The sequence below is a fragment of the Callithrix jacchus genome, chromosome 9 (assembly GCF_049354715.1).
Source record: "Callithrix jacchus isolate 240 chromosome 9, calJac240_pri, whole genome shotgun sequence".
Classification (NCBI taxonomy): domain Eukaryota; kingdom Metazoa; phylum Chordata; class Mammalia; order Primates; family Cebidae; genus Callithrix; species Callithrix jacchus.
Window position 1 is genome coordinate 103231457 of NC_133510.1, and position 18221 is coordinate 103249677.

At 36.2% G+C, this 18221-nt stretch overlaps 1 protein-coding gene across 5 annotated transcripts in view; it reads right to left on the reverse strand.

Annotated features, from left to right (window-relative positions):
* Nucleotides 1–18221, reverse strand: part of BLTP3B (bridge-like lipid transfer protein family member 3B) — a 94543-nt gene that overhangs the window by 42177 nt on the left and 34145 nt on the right. For all 5 annotated transcript variants that reach the window (XM_078337103.1, XM_002752898.7, XM_078337102.1 and 2 more), the window contains 6 exons: nucleotides 17262–17402; nucleotides 15573–15743; nucleotides 9824–10004; nucleotides 6564–6647; nucleotides 4770–4952; nucleotides 3634–3752 (listed from right to left, as the gene is read on the reverse strand). In XM_078337103.1, coding sequence (XP_078193229.1) covers nucleotides 3634–3752; nucleotides 4770–4952; nucleotides 6564–6647; nucleotides 9824–10004; nucleotides 15573–15743; nucleotides 17262–17372 — 849 coding nt within the window. In that variant the 5' untranslated portion in view covers nucleotides 17373–17402. The remainder of the gene's footprint in view (nucleotides 1–3633; nucleotides 3753–4769; nucleotides 4953–6563; nucleotides 6648–9823; nucleotides 10005–15572; nucleotides 15744–17261; nucleotides 17403–18221) is intronic.

The window sequence follows — 18221 nt, forward strand, 5'->3', positions numbered from 1 at the left end:
AAAATGTGAAAGCCACTTTGAAACTGGGTAACAGGCAGAGGTTGGAACAGTTTGGAGGGCTCAGAAGTCGAAAGGAAAATGTGGGAAAGTTTGTTATTTCCTAGAGACTTGTTGAATGGCTTTGATGAAAATGCTGACAGTGATATGAACAATAAGATCCAGGCTGAGGTGGTCTCAGATGAAGATGAGTAACTTGTTAGGAACTGGTGACTCTTGTTATGTTTTAGCAAAGAGACTACAGCATTTTGTCCCTGCCCTAAAGATTAGTGAAACTTTGAACTTGAGAGAGATGATTTAGGATATCTGGTGGAAGTAACGCATCTAACAGGTGACTTGTGTGCTAATAAAGACATTCAGTTTTATAAGGGACAGAGATCACAGAAGTTCAAAAAATTTGCAGCCTGATAATGCGATAGAAAAGAAAATCCCATTTTCTGAGGAGGAATTCAAGCCGGCTGCAAAAATTTGCGTAAGAGGAGCCTAATGTCAATCCCCAACACATTGGGGAAAATGTCTCCAGGGCATGTTAGGGGCCTTCATGGCAGCTCCTCCCATTACAGGCCCAGAGGCCTAGACGGAAAAAGTGGTTTTGTGGATTAGGCCCACAATCCCTGTGCTGTGTACAGCCTAGGGACTTGGTGCCCTGCATCCCAGCCACTCCAGCCATGGCTGAAAGTGACCCATAGAGAGCTTGGCCCGTGGCTTCAAAGGGTGTAAGCTTCAAGCCTTGCCAGCTTCCACATGGTGCTAAGCCTGCTAGTGCACAAAAGTCAAGAATTGGGGTTTGGGAGCCTCCACCTAGATTTCAGTCGATGTATGGAAATGCCTGGATGCCCAGTAAGAAGCTTGCGGCTCATGAAGAACCTTTGCTAGGGCAGTGCAGAAGGATAATATGAGGTCAAAGCCCCACACAAAGTCCCTACTGGGGTACCACCTAGCGGAGTTGTGAGAAGAGGACCACCATCTTCCTGATCCCAGAATGGTAGATCCACCAAAAGCTTGTACCACACGCCTAGAAAAGGCACCAGCAGACACTAAATGTCAACCTGTGGAAACAGCTGAGAGGAGGGCTGTACCCTGCAAAGACACAGCGGCGGAGCTGCCCTAACACCATGGAACCCACCTCTTACATCAGTGTGACATGTATGTGAGACATGGAGTCAAAGGAGATCGTTTTTGGAGTTTTAAGATTTGACTGCCCTGCTGGATTTTGGACTTGCATGAGGCCTGTGGCCCCTTTTGTTTTGTCCAACTTCTCCCATATGGAATGGCTGTATTTACCCAATGCCTTGTACTCCCATTGTATCTAGGAAGTAACTAAACTCATAAGCAGAAGAGACTTGTCTCAGATGGGATTTTGGACTGTAGACTTAAGAGTTAATGTTGAAATGAGTTAAAACTCTGGGGACAATTAGGAAGGCATGATTGGTTTAGAAATATGAAGGCATAAGATTTGAGGGGCCAGGGCAGAATGATATGATTTGGCTGTGTCCCCACCCAAATTTCATCTTGAATTGTAACTCCCACAATTCCCACATGCTGTGGGAGGCAGATGGTGGAGGTGACTGAATTATAGGGCTGGATCTTTCCTATGCTGTTTTTGTGGTACTGAATGAGTCTCACAAGATCTGCTGGTTTTAAAAACGCAAGTTTCCCTGCACAAGCTCTCTCTTTGCCTGCTGCCATCCACATAAGATGTGACTTGTTCCTCCTTGCCTTCTGCCATGCCATGATTGTGTCTTTATCAGCAGCATGAAAACAGATTCATACAGGGAGGAATAAAAAGACTCTGCCTTAGGCATCTGTTCCTATGGCTGGTTCTAATTTGTATAATGTGACTATAATAGATGTATAATGTGACTATAATAGATTTCATATAAATATGAAATATTTATATATAATTTAGATATATTTCTATAATAGACTTTAATATGTTTCAATGGGTTCTGTGAGTCTTTCTAGTGAATTATTGAACCTGAGAATAGTTTTCAGAAACTTCCAAAGTTGTAGTTGGTGTACAAAGTATTTTATTCTTCCAACTTTTGCTTTAGATTCAGGGGATACATGTGCAGGTTTGTTATACGGGTAAACTGCACTGGGATTTGGTGTACAAATAATTTCACAACCCAAGTAGTGAGCATAGTATCTGTTAAATAGTTTTTCAATCCTCACCCCCCTTCGACCCTCCACCCTCAAGTAAGACCCCATGTCTACTGTTTCCCTCTTTGTGTCCATGTGCATTCAATGTGTAGCTCCCACTTATAAGTAAGAATATGCAGTACTTGGTTTTCTTTTCCTGCATTAATTCACTTGGGATAATGGCCTCCAGCTGTATCCATGCTGCAGGACAAAACATGATTGCATTCTTTTTATGGCTGCATAGTATCCTGTGGTGTATATGTACCAATTTCTTTATTCATTGCACCATGGATGGGCATCTAGGTTGATTCCATGTCTTTGCTATTATGAATGTGCTACCATGAACACACAAGTGCACGTGTCTTTGATAGAAAGATTTATATTCCTCTGGGTAGATATATCCAGTAATGGGATTGCTGGGTCAACTGGTATTTCTTTTTTAAATTCTTTGAGAAAACTCCAAACTGCTTTTTATAGTGGCTGAACAAATTTACATTCCCACCAAAAGTGTATAAGCATTCCCTTTTCTCTACAACCTCAACAACTGTTATTTTTTAACTTTTTAATAATAGCCATTCTGACTGGTGTGAGATGGTATCTCACTGTGGTTTTGATTTGCATTTCTCTGTTGATTAATGATGTGGAACACTGTTTCATATGCTTGTTTGCTGCACATATATCTTCTTTTGAGAAGTGTGTGTTCATGTCCTTTGTCCACTTTTTAATGGTGTTTGGTTTTTGTTTGTTGATTTAAGTTCCTTATAGGTTCTGGATATTAGACTTTTGTCAGATGAATAATTTGTAAATATTTTCTCCCATTTGGTAGGATATCTGTTGACTCTGTTGATAGTTTATTTTGCCATACAGAAGCCCTTTAATGAAGTCTCACTTGCCAATTTTTGTTTTTGTTTCAATTACTTTTGGAGTCTTCCTCATGAGATCTGTGGAGGCCAATGTCTAGAATTCTATTTCCTTAGTTGTCTTCTAGAGTTTCTACAGTTTTGGACTTTACATTTAAGTATTTCATTTCATCTTGAGTTAATTTTTTGTGTGTGGTGAAAGGATAGGGTCTAATTTCAATCTTCTGCATATGGCCAGCCAGTTATCCCAGCAACATTATTAAACAGGGAACCATTTCCCCACTGTTTATTTTTGTTGACTTTGTCGAAGATCAGATGGTTGTAGGTGTGCAGCTTTATTTCTAGGTTTTCTAATCTGTTCCATTGGTCTATGCATCTGTTTTTGTACCATTACCATTCTGTTTTGTGTCAGAAGCATTTAGGCAAACTTAAGGACTGTGGCTATAATGTTAGTTTGGCTAACTCTGAGTAACCATATTATCAAAAATTAATAAACTGATATTTTCTATGCCATCTAATATGGCCATTTCATAAAACTTGTAAAGACTTTATAAATAAAATGTTAGCATTTTTTATTTGAGTTGCTTAAATGAGATACTGTGTTTATAAGATTTAATTGGAATAAAAAACATACCTGGTAGATATTGAAATCTGCAAGTCTAACCACAACAGAACTAGACATTAGCTTGGCTTTTGATTGTTGAGATAATACTGAAGGTGTTCTGCATGTCCCTTTCAGAGTGTAGTCCTTCTCTGTTGGAAACAAAAACACCTTTCAATTTGTTGCAAAATTATTTTTAACAGTCACCCTTCCATTATTAAGGCAGGTACTAGAAATATATGTGAATAATAACTTCTCAAACAAGATAATATTTGTGAACATACTTTATAAATTATAAAGTGATACAGGATGTAAGTTATTGTGGTGATTATTCTTTTAAGAAGAATCAAATATATCACATTTAAGTTACTCTTCTATAAAACTTGGAATGGCATTCTTGTTAAAAATGAGATATTTACATAGAATTAGAAAAGGATGAATATGGGGGAGGATGGGGAGGGGCAGACAAAGGGTAATTAGTGAATACAAAGGTATAGCTAGATAGGATAATGAATTTCTAGCTTTTATAGGGTGACTTAATTAATAATAATTTATTTTTTCAAATAGCTAATAAGAGCAGATTTTTAATGTTCCCAACATAAATGATAAATGTCTGAGGTGATGAATATGCTAATTATTCTGCTTTTATCATTCTACATTTGTATACATGTATCAAAATATCATACTTCAATCCTTACGAGGCCAGCAAAAAAAAAAAAAAGTATCATACTATACCTCATAAATATGTACAATTATTATGTGTTGACTAAAAAGAAAAACTAAGAGATTTCTAGCTACTTAAGAGTTTGAAAAATTCTACCTGGGTGTGACTATTATTGGCTTTTAAGTTTAAAAGTACTTTGGTCCACAAGTCTATGTTGGTCTGAATGAAGAATGCAGGGGTTGTAGCCATTAATTAAAAATACCTGGCTAGGCGTGGCTGATACCTGTAATCCCAGCACTCTGGGGACGGCTAAGGTGGGAAAATTGCTTGAAGCCAGGTGTTTGAGACTACCCTACGCAACATAGTGATACCCCCATCTCCACATTAAAAACAAACCAAAAATACTAATTCACAGGAAATATGATCACACACACAGACACACACATACAAGCAGAAATACCCTTAAGATTAGGGGAATGCCATAATGTTATTGTAGATAAAATACCTGTTTGTGTGTGCTGGGGAGAGGCATGAGTTGGGGATTTAGGAGGTGAACCTACATTATGATCCTTCACAGCCTGTTTAAGCATTTCAACGTTGCACTCAAATTCATGCAATAACTCGTTGGCCCATCCATTTTTGGTTTTGGTTGCATCACTAAAATACATCCAATGATTACAACTATCTCCTGTAAAATGAATAACAGGTACTTCATTGAAAAATGTACAACTTTCAATTATTATAGTAATGCTTCCAATGAGATTTAGTCATTTATTTAAGAAAGGCATTTATATCCGAAAATTTACAGGCTTTACCTACTACATGTTATTCTGAAACATGAGTAAAACATTTGAAATAGAGAGAAAGAATGTCAAAAGCAAATCATCTGGAGGAGTTTCTATCTAGTTCACATTCTTAGCAGAAAATCACTCAGGTTCAATTTAAAGCCATTTGACTGGTCACCCTTCATTGGATGCTCAATTACTGGTGAACAAGACAAACAGATTCTGCCTTCACAGTGCTTCCATTAAACTTAATCCCAGAAAATGTTAGGAAAGAAATAAAATCCTTTCATCAAAGATTTGGTATAAAGTAACTAACAAAAACCTAAATCACAAAAATGATAAGATGATGATGATTATTAAAACATTTAAGAAACCAATAAAACTTCTCAAGATGTACCCAGCCAAAGTTTCTGAAAGAAAAATATAAAATCAGGATTATTAGTTTTCTCTGTAGCAACTAAGAAAAGTAATACGCACATAAAAGGGTTAAAACAATAAAATCAGGCTGGGCACAGTGGCTCACACCTATAATCCCAGCACTATGGGAGGCTGAGGCAAGGTCAAGGCTGTAGTGAGCAGTGATCACGCCACTGTACTGATGAGGCCTTATTTCAAAAAAAAAGAAAAACTACTCTATGAAAGTTTTACCTCCCAAAAAAATAAATAATTTTTATTTTAAAATTTTATGCATTTGTAAGTTAATTTATGAGTCAGGAGGATAATACATAAGACAAAATGCTTTAAAAGAAAATCATTATATTGAATATCGGCAATAAAAATTTAAAATGAAAAAGAAAAAAACAAAGCAAATCGTACAACCTTTAAATTTAATCAGGTACCAACGCAGAAATGACAAACATTGGTAGAAAATGTTAAACAGAAATGTATGAACAGAAAAACTTTACCGTTTTTTAAATGTCCTGAAAACTCTATGATCTCTAGTTTGGTTTTTCTCACTTGTGTTAATGCCAAATACCACCAAAAAGCAAAAATGGGCATAAGGTCAAATTACTTAATTTGGCCACAATAATCATACTTTTTTCTTTTCATTATTTGGGAGAAACAATCTACCAATACTAGATTATTAAAAGTCTATGAAATCTGGAATCCTATAATTTAGCTAAACCTACTCTTATTCTTAGCTTCATATACTTTTCTATTTTTTAAATATGTAAATCATTTAAAAATTTAAAACATTTATTAATAACCTGTTTTTGTCACAACTAATAATACAAACACATCTCCTCTGTACACTGATTTTTTCTTTAAGTTTTAAATTGGTTATTTGGAAAACTGTCAATTTCCAAAAATTATGGTTTCTAATAATTTACATAAATCTCAATATAAACTGTATGACTAAATTCCATGGCAATTCCACTTTCTTAGTAAAATACTGCCAGGAGAAAAATACTGATCTCTTCATCTCATTTCATGTTAACAAAATAAAACTAAACAAATTAGCTATATAATTTTAAAACAACATTTATATCTTTTAAAGAAGCTGTTATACACACCTGCTTTATGATAAGGATAATAATCTATAGTTAGCTGCGTAAAAGAAAGTTGCATTGCCCCCCCAGTAATACGTCTGTTTGACTCTGGGAAAAGAAAGAGAAAAAAATATTAAGGGAATTATCAGAAACATTTAATTTACCACAAAAGATTTTTACCATACTTGGAATCCAAGTGGTAATAACTATCTCTCTTTTATAAAGCACATTAAGGATTTTAGGAAATATAATACAATCCATTAAGTATTTACTGAGCCCTCCTCATTTGCAAGGCATTAGGATAAAAGGTAAGAATACAATAATAGGCCGGGTACGGTGGCTCAAGACTATAATCCCAGCACTTTGGGAGGCCAAGGCGGGTGGATCATGAGGTCAAGAGATCGAGACCATCCTGGTCAACATGGTGAAACCCCATCTCTACTAAAAATACAAAAAATTAGCTGGGCATGGTGGCGCTTGCCTGTAATCCCAGCTACTCAGGAGGCTGAGGTGGGAGAATTGCTTGAACCCAGGAGGCGGAGGTTGCAGTGAGCCGAGATCACGCCATTGCACTCCAACCTGGGTAACAAGAGCGAAACTCCGTCTCAAAAAAAAAAAATACAAGAATAGCCAGGCACGGTGGCTCAAGCCTGTAATCCCAGCACTTTGGGAGGCCGAGGCGGGTGGATCACGAGGTCAAGAGATCGAGACCATCCTGGTAAACATGGTGAAACCCCGTCTCTACTAAAAATACAAAAAATTAGCTGGGCATGGTGGCGCGTGCCTGTAGTCCCAGCTACTCAGGAGGCTGAGGCAGGAGAATTGCCTGAACCCAGGAGGCGGAGGTTGCGGTGAGCCAAGATCGCGCCACTGCACTCCAGCCTGGGTAACAAGAGCGAAACTCTGTCTCAAAAAAAAAAAAAAAAAAAAAAAAGAATACAAGAATAGTAGAATCCCTGCCCTGGTAGAGTTTACAGATGATAATAGCAGAACTTTTATATTTACAAGGCCTCTCCATATGTCAGGCATTATTTTAAATACTTTAGGTATACTTATTCATTTGATTTTCATAACAACCCCATTTGATAGGTACAATCATTATTATCCTCATCTTCAAGATAGGAAACTGAGGCCCAAAGAGGCCAAGGACACACAGCTAGTTAAGTGAAAAGTTTGGATTTGAACCCAGAAAATCTTAACCACCACATCATATCATCCTACCTCTTACTGAAAGGAAATTAAAAGTCTGTTAGGTTAGGCAAGTTGTTGGAAGTCACACAGCTATAGTAAGATCAAAAGTAGATTGCAAATTGGTGTAACATGAGCATAAAAATCAAATTTTAAAACAAAATGGGCAAATCAATCAGAAGTAAGAAAAATACAAACTGAGACATAGCTATGTACACACTCTCTATATTAATTTGTAAAATCTAATTTATCTCAACTAGAATTTCCAGTACAGGTCTACAATCCCTTACGTAAAACCTTTGAAAAGCCAAATGTTTCAGAATTCAGAAATGTTTAGATTTTGTGACAGTAATATGGTACATACAAGATATACCATGCAATGGTCCCGGCAGGTTCTGAGGCAGCAATAATAAAAATAGCAATTCTGCAGCAAAACATAAACAATGTGTTGGTTTAAGTTAGGTTTTGCCACCAAATGCTTTTTTCACAAACTTATAAAATAACATTTCAGAGCCTTTTGGATTTCAGAAAAGTAGTGATTACAGACTGCACTATTAAGGAGATACTTTGGTGGAAAGGTTTACCTCCTAAATATTCAACTTATTCTGAGGGAATAGTAAGGAATGTAAGGCCTTAGAAAATACTTTCTCCATTCTTGTTACTTAATCTTGACCACCTCATTTTCTTAGTTTGGTTTGTTCTAACTCTTTTGGATTTCCCTTTCTTTTTTTTTTTTAATTTTGAGACAGAGTTTCGCTGTTGCTACCCAGGCTGGAGTGCAATGGCGTGATCCTGGCTCACCGCAACCTCTGCCTCCTGGGTTCAAGCAATTCTCCCACCTCAGCCTCCCGAGTAGCTGCGACTACAGGCACGTACCACCATGCCCAGCTAATTTTTGTATTTTTAGTAGAGACGGGGTTTCACCATGTTGACCAGGATGGTCTCGATCTCTTGACCTCATGATCCACCCGCCTTGGACTCCCAAAGTGCTGGGATTATAGGCGTGAGCCACCGCACCCAGCGGATTTCCCTTTCAAATCTCAAAAGTAAAAGATATCACTGTAGGTCAAATGACACAATGGTATAATGTGAACATAAAAATCACATTTTAAAGATAACAAATCCCTCCCCAAACCCCAAATGTTCCTCATATTTACCCCTCCAACTTTTTAGGTAGCTGCCTTGTCTAATGCAGGCAGGGTAACTTTTACTGCTAAGTATCCACAGTCTCAATATTCACTTTCCCAGCTTAAAAACACAGGGCAAAAATTTTCATAGATATAGATCCTGTTTCAGATCTGAGGCACAGACATCAGATAACTCTATTGTTTAAAGGTTGTCAGCTTGATTCTAATGCTCACTAAAGTTGGAGAATTATAGTCCTTAAGGCAGGCCTACCTGCTGAACTCACCCCCAATATTTCTGGGCCAGGGATATTCTCCAGCAAAGAAACAAAAAAAATGCCCAGCACCTAGATTACAGAACTACATATTTACAGAATGGCCAAGGGCAGCTTCCTGGTTACCCTGTCATGTTTACTAAACAAGGAAAAATAAGATGGACAAAAACTAAAAGAAAACAAACTGGAATTTTGCTTCCTAATCAAATTTTGGAAGGATGGGAGGAGAGGTAGTCATAAAATATGTTAAAGAGTTACACAGTTGTATTTCTACTCAAAATAGGCAGATAAACTACAATGCTGAAAACACAACTACAAATAATTATGAATTAAGTATGGATTAAAATGTAATTTGCAGACAACTTCAAAATTATGAAAAAGTTAATTCAAAGGCAAGTCTAATATTTCATCATCCTCCAAGAGTGTCATCTATTCAGTGTTTGATTTTTTAAAGCTAACTTTATTGTTAATATTGATAGTTAACAACTAATTAACCCTAAGTACTAACTGCCAAAGCAAAATAAAATTTCATACCAATGTATGCTTCCAATTGTGCCTTTCATCTATACATTCATATGAACACAATTATGACAAATGAGCTTACAGGACATCCTACACAAGACATTTAATAAACAACCTACTTTTGTAGTCAATTCTAGAAAAACCAAAATAGTTCAAAATGAGCAAATTATTTTACCTTTTTCTTTAGCATGAATGTCATCACATATATGCAGATCTAGATGAGAAATCACTAAATGATGGGAGGTTTCCTTAACATCAAAGTCATTGAATAGTTTCACAATTGCATCATTTACATCAGGAGCATTTGAAGTTTGTGTTGTCTTCACTTGCTGGGCAGATGCAACTACTGTAGAGCTCTAAAAAGATTCAAAACTCCCTTATCACTGCCAATTTAAATACTGGACATTTCACACACAAAAAAAATCTAAATATTTTCAATTAAAAAGTCATGAAAAATAACCATCATACATTTTATTTTTCATCAATAACTCAGCTTCCCTAAAATATTTTCTGAATTACCTAAGAATAAAACTAAAGCTTAAAAACTGTAAAACTATACACAAATCAAATATGAACCCCAATATGTCTCAGTAAATATCTGAAGTTATATTTAACGTATTTGTAGCATAACATATTATATTTAACTTGTTTTAGAAAATGTAGTTAACTCTTAAAGGCAGTTTATTTGAATACTATTAGTTCTATATATTAAAAAGAAAACAAATGTGAGCCCTGTATACACTGTTATGTATCTTATATGGTTTGGCTCTGTGTCCCCATCTAAATCTCACCTTGAATGTATTCTCATAATTTCCATTTGTTGTGGGAGGGAGCCAGTGGGAGATAATTGATTCATAGGGGCGGTTTCTCCCCTACTGTTCTCATGGTAGTGAATAAGCGTCACGAGATCTGATGGTTTTATCAGGGGTTTCTGGTTTTCCATATTCCTCATTCTCTCTTTGCCTGCTGCCATCCATGTAAGAAGGGACTTGCTCCTCCTCAGTTTCCGCCATAATTACGAGGCTTCCCCAGCCACATGGAACTGTAAGTCCAATTAAAACTCTTCCTTTTGTAAACTGCCCAGTCTCAGGTATGTCTTTAACAGCAGCATTAAAAAGGACTAACACAATATCCTACAGAAATAAACCATATCTTTGTAAATGCCCCTGTGATATTATTTCATACTCTAAGTGTGCTGGTGCCTCTCCTAAAAGATATGGTGTGTCCTTTGAACTTGAATAACTAAACAACCCAGAAAGGAGACTGGATTTATAAAGTGGTTGTGAGTTCAAATATTTTTCTGAAGCCCCCTGTGATATTATTTAGCATTCTAAGTGCTCTGGTGCCTCTCCTAAAAGATGTGATGTGTCCTTTGAACTTGAATAACTAAAGAAGCCAGAAAGAAAACAGGATTTATAAATAGGTTGTGAGTTCAAATATTTTTTTCCCTAAAGACAAATAGTATAGAACACTTTTGACATATAAAAATATATATGAACCTCTAACAGCCTAAAATGATTCTGTATACACAACTATAATGTAAGATTTTCTGACATATCAGCCACAAAACTGTAGATGAATTTTTATAATAATTATGATAAACACCAAATTTCCACTTTAAAAATTAACAATGCTCAAATTCATGTTATAATAAAAGATGGTTAATTAAAGAAAATCAAAGTATATATATATTGTATGTATATATATTTACATACATCTATGAAGAACTATGATCATACTGTAAAAGAATTGCAAAGTATAATTAGTAAATGAAAATTTCTTCATGAAAATGATTGCAGACCACAGTAAGTTAAAAAACACAAAGATGAAATATAGCTATAGAATGTTAAATACTAGATACTCTAGAAAACTTTTTTTTCATTGTTAAACTGATGTCAAACAATTTTTCTCCTATTTTTCCCATCTATTTTCAAAGCTATAACAAGGTATTTATGCCTATGATGGTGCTATTTAAAAATATTCTCCAGTACTTCTTTTTTGTTTTCTCTCTTCTTTATTAAGATAAATACTGATAAAAATATAAACATTAATCTCCCTACAAACCTTTTTCTTAATACTATGGTAAAGTCAGGTTTTTGGATGCTATTTCTGGAAGAAAAAAAATGGGCCATTGTATGCCTCATTAATAATCTTTTTTTTTTTTGAGATGGAGTCTTGCTCTGTCACCCAGGATGGAGTGCCTCAGCTCACTGCAACCTACATTTACCAGGTTTAAGCGATTATCCTGCCTCAGCTTCCCAGGTAGTTGGGATTACAGGCTCCCACCACCATGCCTGGCTATTTTTTGTATTTGTAGTAGAGACAAGGTTTCACCATGCTGGCCAGGCTGGTCCTGAACTTCTGACCTCAAGAGATCCACCCACCTCGGCCTCCTAAAGTGCTGGGATTACACTGCACCTGGCCCCTCTGAATAATGTTAACACCTCTTAATTTTCAAGATAGTCTTCTTTCTCTTTTAGAGAAGAGTAAGATGAAGCTAAGCAAATACTTGTAATAGAAAACAATGGCCTAGTTGTAAAGTTGAGTAAAGAAACACTGTTAACTAATTCACTTTCTGACATGCTCTCTCAGGACCTGAAATAATCAGATTAAGACATTCTGTGTGATTATCTAAAGTAGTGACATGATAACTACTATCCAAGAAAGCAATTCTATCCTAATGGTTAAATAAATCTGCTGTGACATATTATGGAGCAACAAAACGTAATAGTTACAAAGACTAGAGACATGGAAGAAACTTGCATATGCCCACTAACTACAACTAGGAAAACGTGCATATGCTGGGGCAAAAACCACCCTCAAAATGGTAGCACAGGTTTTATTAGCATGGTGAGATTACAGAATTTTGTCCTTGTTTCTAGTTTCCTAATAGATACGTATCTAATTTTCTAATCCATAGTCCATTTTTATATAAATATATCCACATTATAAGAGCTATACAGTAATATCAACCTTCAATCTATTAGTCTTTAACTATGACCACCGTCTCTGTTAATCACAACCTAAACTACCAAAAATCTTTGTTGCAAGCCTTAACAAAATAATATTCATGTCTATGATGGTAGTATTGTAAACTACTCTCCTCTACTTTTTTCCTTATACTTTTTCAGCTCCAAAATGGGTTTTCTTACCTTTATCTCCCTTAGTTAAATCTACTTCCTTCTTCTGCCTTCCCTTATTGGCTAATGACACTACCAACTGTCATTTTAAAGTCCTCAACTTTTCTCTCTTCCTTATCCTCAACTTACTTAAAAAATTCCACTGGCTCCCAGATGCCCACAGGAAAATGTCCAGATTCTTCCATGTATTATACAACACATTTCACATACAGTCACTGCAAACTATTGTTTCAACTCAGGCTACCAGTCGAGGAAAACTATTCTATGCTAGAGCCCAGTGGTCTGTTTGCCAAATGGTTAAAATCAGAATCCCCCAGAGAATTCTGCAGATGCTCCATTGGATAAATAATTTATTGGTAGAATAATACAAAATTCACTTTCAATTCTGTATGTTTGTTTTTATGGCTATAAGCTCTAGAAAACCTTGTTCACATAAATAGGTAGACTGAAAAGAAAGCAGTTTTGTTTTAGCCATATAACTTGATCCTTTCAATGCCTTCAGGTTACCTTCACTAAGTGATCTACTATAAAAAATTATTTAAATAATTTCTAATAGCTGACAATTATTTGATCATCCTTCGCACGCATTAAAAACAAAGAACTAATAATCACCTGACTTGTTCTTTTGTCATTAGAGCCATTAACTTGCAACATGAATAGCAATATTTCAAAATGCCACTCTATCTTGTTCCCAGAGGGGTTTTCACCCTCTCCCTGTTCAAATCCATCCTAGTAAGATTGAGGATGAGTAATAATGCCTTTCATTTATAAAGTAGGATTAGAGTCATTATGGAAAGGGAAAGCCAGTCTGACTTAATGCAAGCATATTCTCTGGTAGATCAAGTTTAAGAAAGAATACACATCAAAGTGGAATATGTGGAACTCAATTTCTTTAAAATAAAACTTGGAAAATGTTATATCCTGAGGCATTTGAACCTCACTCCTGAAAACATTAGTAACACGAAATTTCTTATCTTTATCAGAAAATAACATGTTCTTTAAAAAATACTATACTTGTGCAGATTCTATTATCTCTTCTGAAATGCCTTTCCCCCATGTCTGCCTGTGAATTGTTACTAATTTCTAAGACTTAATTTCATTATCCTCTTTGTGAAACCTTTCTAAACCCTGCAAGCAATTAATTGAAATCTCTGTTTCTGTAGTCCCTAAATGTAATTCTTTCCCTTACTTCTTCATGCTAACATTTACATTAAACTACAATGATTTGGGGATTTTTCTTTTTCTTTTCTTTCTTTTTTTTTTTTGAGACAGGATCTCACTGTTACACAGGCTGAAGTGCAGTGGTACAATGGCTTGACTTCCTGGGCTCAAACAATCCTCCTGCCTCGGTCTCCCAAGTAGCTAGGATGACAGGTATATACCACCACACTCAGGTGATTTTTAAATTTTTTGTAGAGATGGGTCTCAGTACATTGTTCAGGCTGGTCTTAAACTACTGGCCTCAACCAATCCTCCTGCCTAAGCTGCCCAAGGTGCTGGGATTACAGACATGAGCCCCTGTCCCCCACCTGCAAAGATTTGTTTCAGATTTGACTCACCATTACACTCTGAGGTCCTTGAGGCCAAGGTCAGATGGTATTAATTTTCACATCACAGTGTCTACTCCTGCACCTTAGGACATAGTAGGCAAGCAATAAAAAATGCCAATGTGATATTCACTGAAAGCCTAGGCTGGGCATGGTGGCTCACACCTGTAATCCCAGCATTTTGGGAGGCCGAGGAGGGCAGTCGCTTGAGGCCAGGAGTTTGGGACCAGCCTGGCTAACACAGTGAAATCCTGTCTCTACTAAAATTACAAAAAAAATTACGGGGGCAAGGTGATGCTTGCCTATAGTCCCAGCTGCGTGAGAGGCTGAGGTATGAAAATCACTTGAACCTGGAAGGCGGAAGTTGCAGTGAGCCGAGATTGCACCACTGCACTCCAGCCTGGGTGACAGAGACTCTGTCTCAAAAAATAAAGCAACCCTAATTGTATGCCATTCCCATGTACAAAGCCAGATCACCAACAAGCTATATATCTGAGATGCATAACACTGTTTCCAAGGAAATAGCTTCACAGGTGCATAATTTTACACTATCCAGTTTTTATTAGGGGTAGATACAAAAATTCATTTATACTTTGCATAAAATTATTAACAATATTATCCATTATAATTATCATTGTCTCTTCTATAAAGACCTTTATGTATTGGTACTCAGAACTTACTATGGGAAAGACTAGAAAAACTTTTCTTCTCCATACCAACTAATAATGCTCCATACAAACTAATAATAACTTTCAAGAAAGTGATAAATAGCTCATTATGCTTGTCCCTGTTCTAGCACCAGCCATCAGACAACTTCAGCAGTTTTGTGTCTAATTTCAGCAATTCCTTATGACTTTGGTTCTCTGCACAATTAAGTCTCCCATGTCCTCTCTTGCCTATGATTATCCAGGTTTTTCCTCATTTACTTTTACTTTAGTAGTTTTAAAACTATACTCATTTAACTTCCCAAACAGAGGTATTAAAACATCAAATACTTTTATGTCATCATTACCCTTAGTGCCCAATACAGAGCTCTAAACAAAATAAACACTAATAGATACAAATACATTTTCATATAGATACCACTTATATAAAATTACCCAGAAGACATCTAGATAAAGAAGATTCTTGTATTCAAAGCCTCACAATCTGTTTCTTAAAGAAAATACCAACAAATCCTTCTGATTTTTAACCTATTTTCATGTAAATTATTTTTCCTGTTAATTTTATAGCATACCTGTGTAGGTTCAGGAGCCATACTCTTCCTTTGTTCTGTTGATTTTTCTATTGCTTCACTAAGAGATTTTGCATATTGTACCATAGCTTTCAACTGGGAATCAGTTAAAACCCATAATAAGTCATCCAATATTAGAACTAACTTTGTTGCTATGACATTGCAGTCCTTTAACTGTGGGGGGAAAAAAAGTTTTATAAAATTACGCCAAGATATAAACCTTATAACACACTTGTATTCAAAAACTGTTTTCAAAACCTTTTTGAATAAAACTAAATATGGATTCTTCCTTCATTCAAAAAGTATTTGCTAGCCGAGCACAGTGGCTCACGCCCGTAATCTCAGAACTTTTTGGAGGCTGAGGCAGGTGGATCACCTGACATCAAGAGGTTGAGACCAGCCTGGCCAACACAGTGGAAACCCCGTCTCTATTAAAAATACAAAAGTTAGCCAGGCGTGGTGGTGGACACCTGTGTAATCCCAACTACTTGGGAAGAGGAGGCAGGAAAACTGCTTGAACCCAGGAAGCAGAGGTTGCAGCAAGTGGAGATAGCACCATTGCACTCCAGCCTAGACGAGAAAGTGTCTTTTAAAAAAAAAAAAAAAGTATTTATTGAGTTCCTGTAATATGAATGGAGTCCCTCCTAGTACTTGAGATGCAGTGGTAATGAGAGACAGACAAATCCTTGTACCTTACAAGTTATATAGTACTTATATAATTTAATTTGGCATTTACAGCTGATAAATCATATAATTACTTATATTAATTCAAAGATTCAAAGATTCAATAGAAGAAATGAAATTATAAGACAGTAAATGTTCAACAAATATTGGCAACTGAGAAATATATTCAATTTACCAAAAACAAAAATGTTTAGGCCAGGCATCAAGGCTCACACCTGTAATCCCAGCACTTTGGAAGGTTAAGACAGAAGGACTGCTTGAAGCCAGGAGTTCATGGTCTGCCTACACCACATAGCGAGACTCTGCCTCTACAAAAAATTAAAAACTAGCTAGGCATTGTGGTACATTCCTGTAGTCTCAGTTACTTGGGAGGCTAAGGCAAGAGGATCCCTTGAGCCCAGGAGTTCGAGGCTGCAGTGAGCTAGGATGGTGTCACTGCACTCTAGCCTGGGCAACAGAGCAAGACCATCTTCAAAAATAAAAATAAGGCAGAGGCAGGAGGATCACATGAGTTCAGGAGCTCAAGACCAGTGTGGGTAATATAATGAGACCGCATCTCTACAAATAACTTAAAAAATTATTTAGGCATGGTGGTGCATGCTTGTAGTCCCAGTTACTTGGGAAGCTGAAGTGGGAGAACCACTTGAGTCTGAGAGGTCAAGGCTTCAGTGAGCCTTGGTCATGCCACTGAAATCAATCCTGGTCAATATAGTGAGATCTCATTTCAAAAAAAATAAAATAAGATAAAAATAAAAACAACAAAAAATCCTTTGAAAATCTATTAAACCTAAGACTGAAGAATATTATAATAGTTTTCTACAAATATTATCTAAGTAACTATACCTCCCTTTATTTTACATTATTTTAATATGCCACTGGTAGTATGCCAATATTTCACCTAAGAAATTATTTAAAATTTCCTATAGTTAACTAATAGTTAACATAGGAATCAAAAAATCAAATCCAAAAGTTAATACATGAATCAATAATGTAATCCTGTTGACTCACCCTTCTTTTAAGTGTGACTCTGATTTTTGATTGGTTGGTTATTAATCGAACAGGAGCACACATAATTTCAAGATGTGAACTTTGGGTAGCATCTGCCTCTATTCTTATCATTTGCCAATTTATTTCTTTAAAAGTCAAAACCTAAGGAGAACACAGAGATTAACTTCACCTACTCATGCAAACAGAATGAGAAAAACGTAGATTTTAAAAAACAAAGCGAATGTATCTTCTCAACTAATTTTCACATGACATTCTAGATATATTCACGTTTTTATTTTTGTAAATTGTATGATTCCATCAAATTCAGTTACACATCTTCATATTCATATGTGTAAAGCTGTTAATACTTTTATTCTAAATAATTCAGTTAATGTAAAGCTCAAATGCATTTAAATCATGTGACCAAGAAACAACTAAATAACGATTTTAGTTTGAGGGATTTAAACATGCAATTCTGAGTAGCTGAGAAGTTAAAATAGGGCTTTAAATTGAAATATTTATTACAGTAAAAGCATTAAAATGTGCATATTTTGTAACTGAAAGATTAAGAGTAATATGTAGAGCTAGGTGCAGTGGTTCAGGCCTGTAATCCTAGCACTATGGGAGGCCAAGGTAAGTGGATAGCTTGAGCCCAGGAGTTTGAGACGAGCCTGGGCAACATGGCAAAACCCTGTCTCTACCAAAAATATGAAAATTAGGCAGGCACAGTGGTGCATGACTTTAGTCCCAGCTACTCAAGAAGCTAAGGTGGGAGTATCACCTGAACCCAGGGAGGTCAAGGCTGCAGTGAGCCATGATTGTGCCACTGCACTCCAGCATGGGCAACAGAGTGAAACCCTATCTCCCCTGTACCCCCACAAAAAAAGTAATATAGAGAAAAGCAAAGTTAAAAGGCAAGATTCTGACAACCATGAGATGTGATTATTTTAATTATTCTCCTTTACCTGTCACTAAATAAAG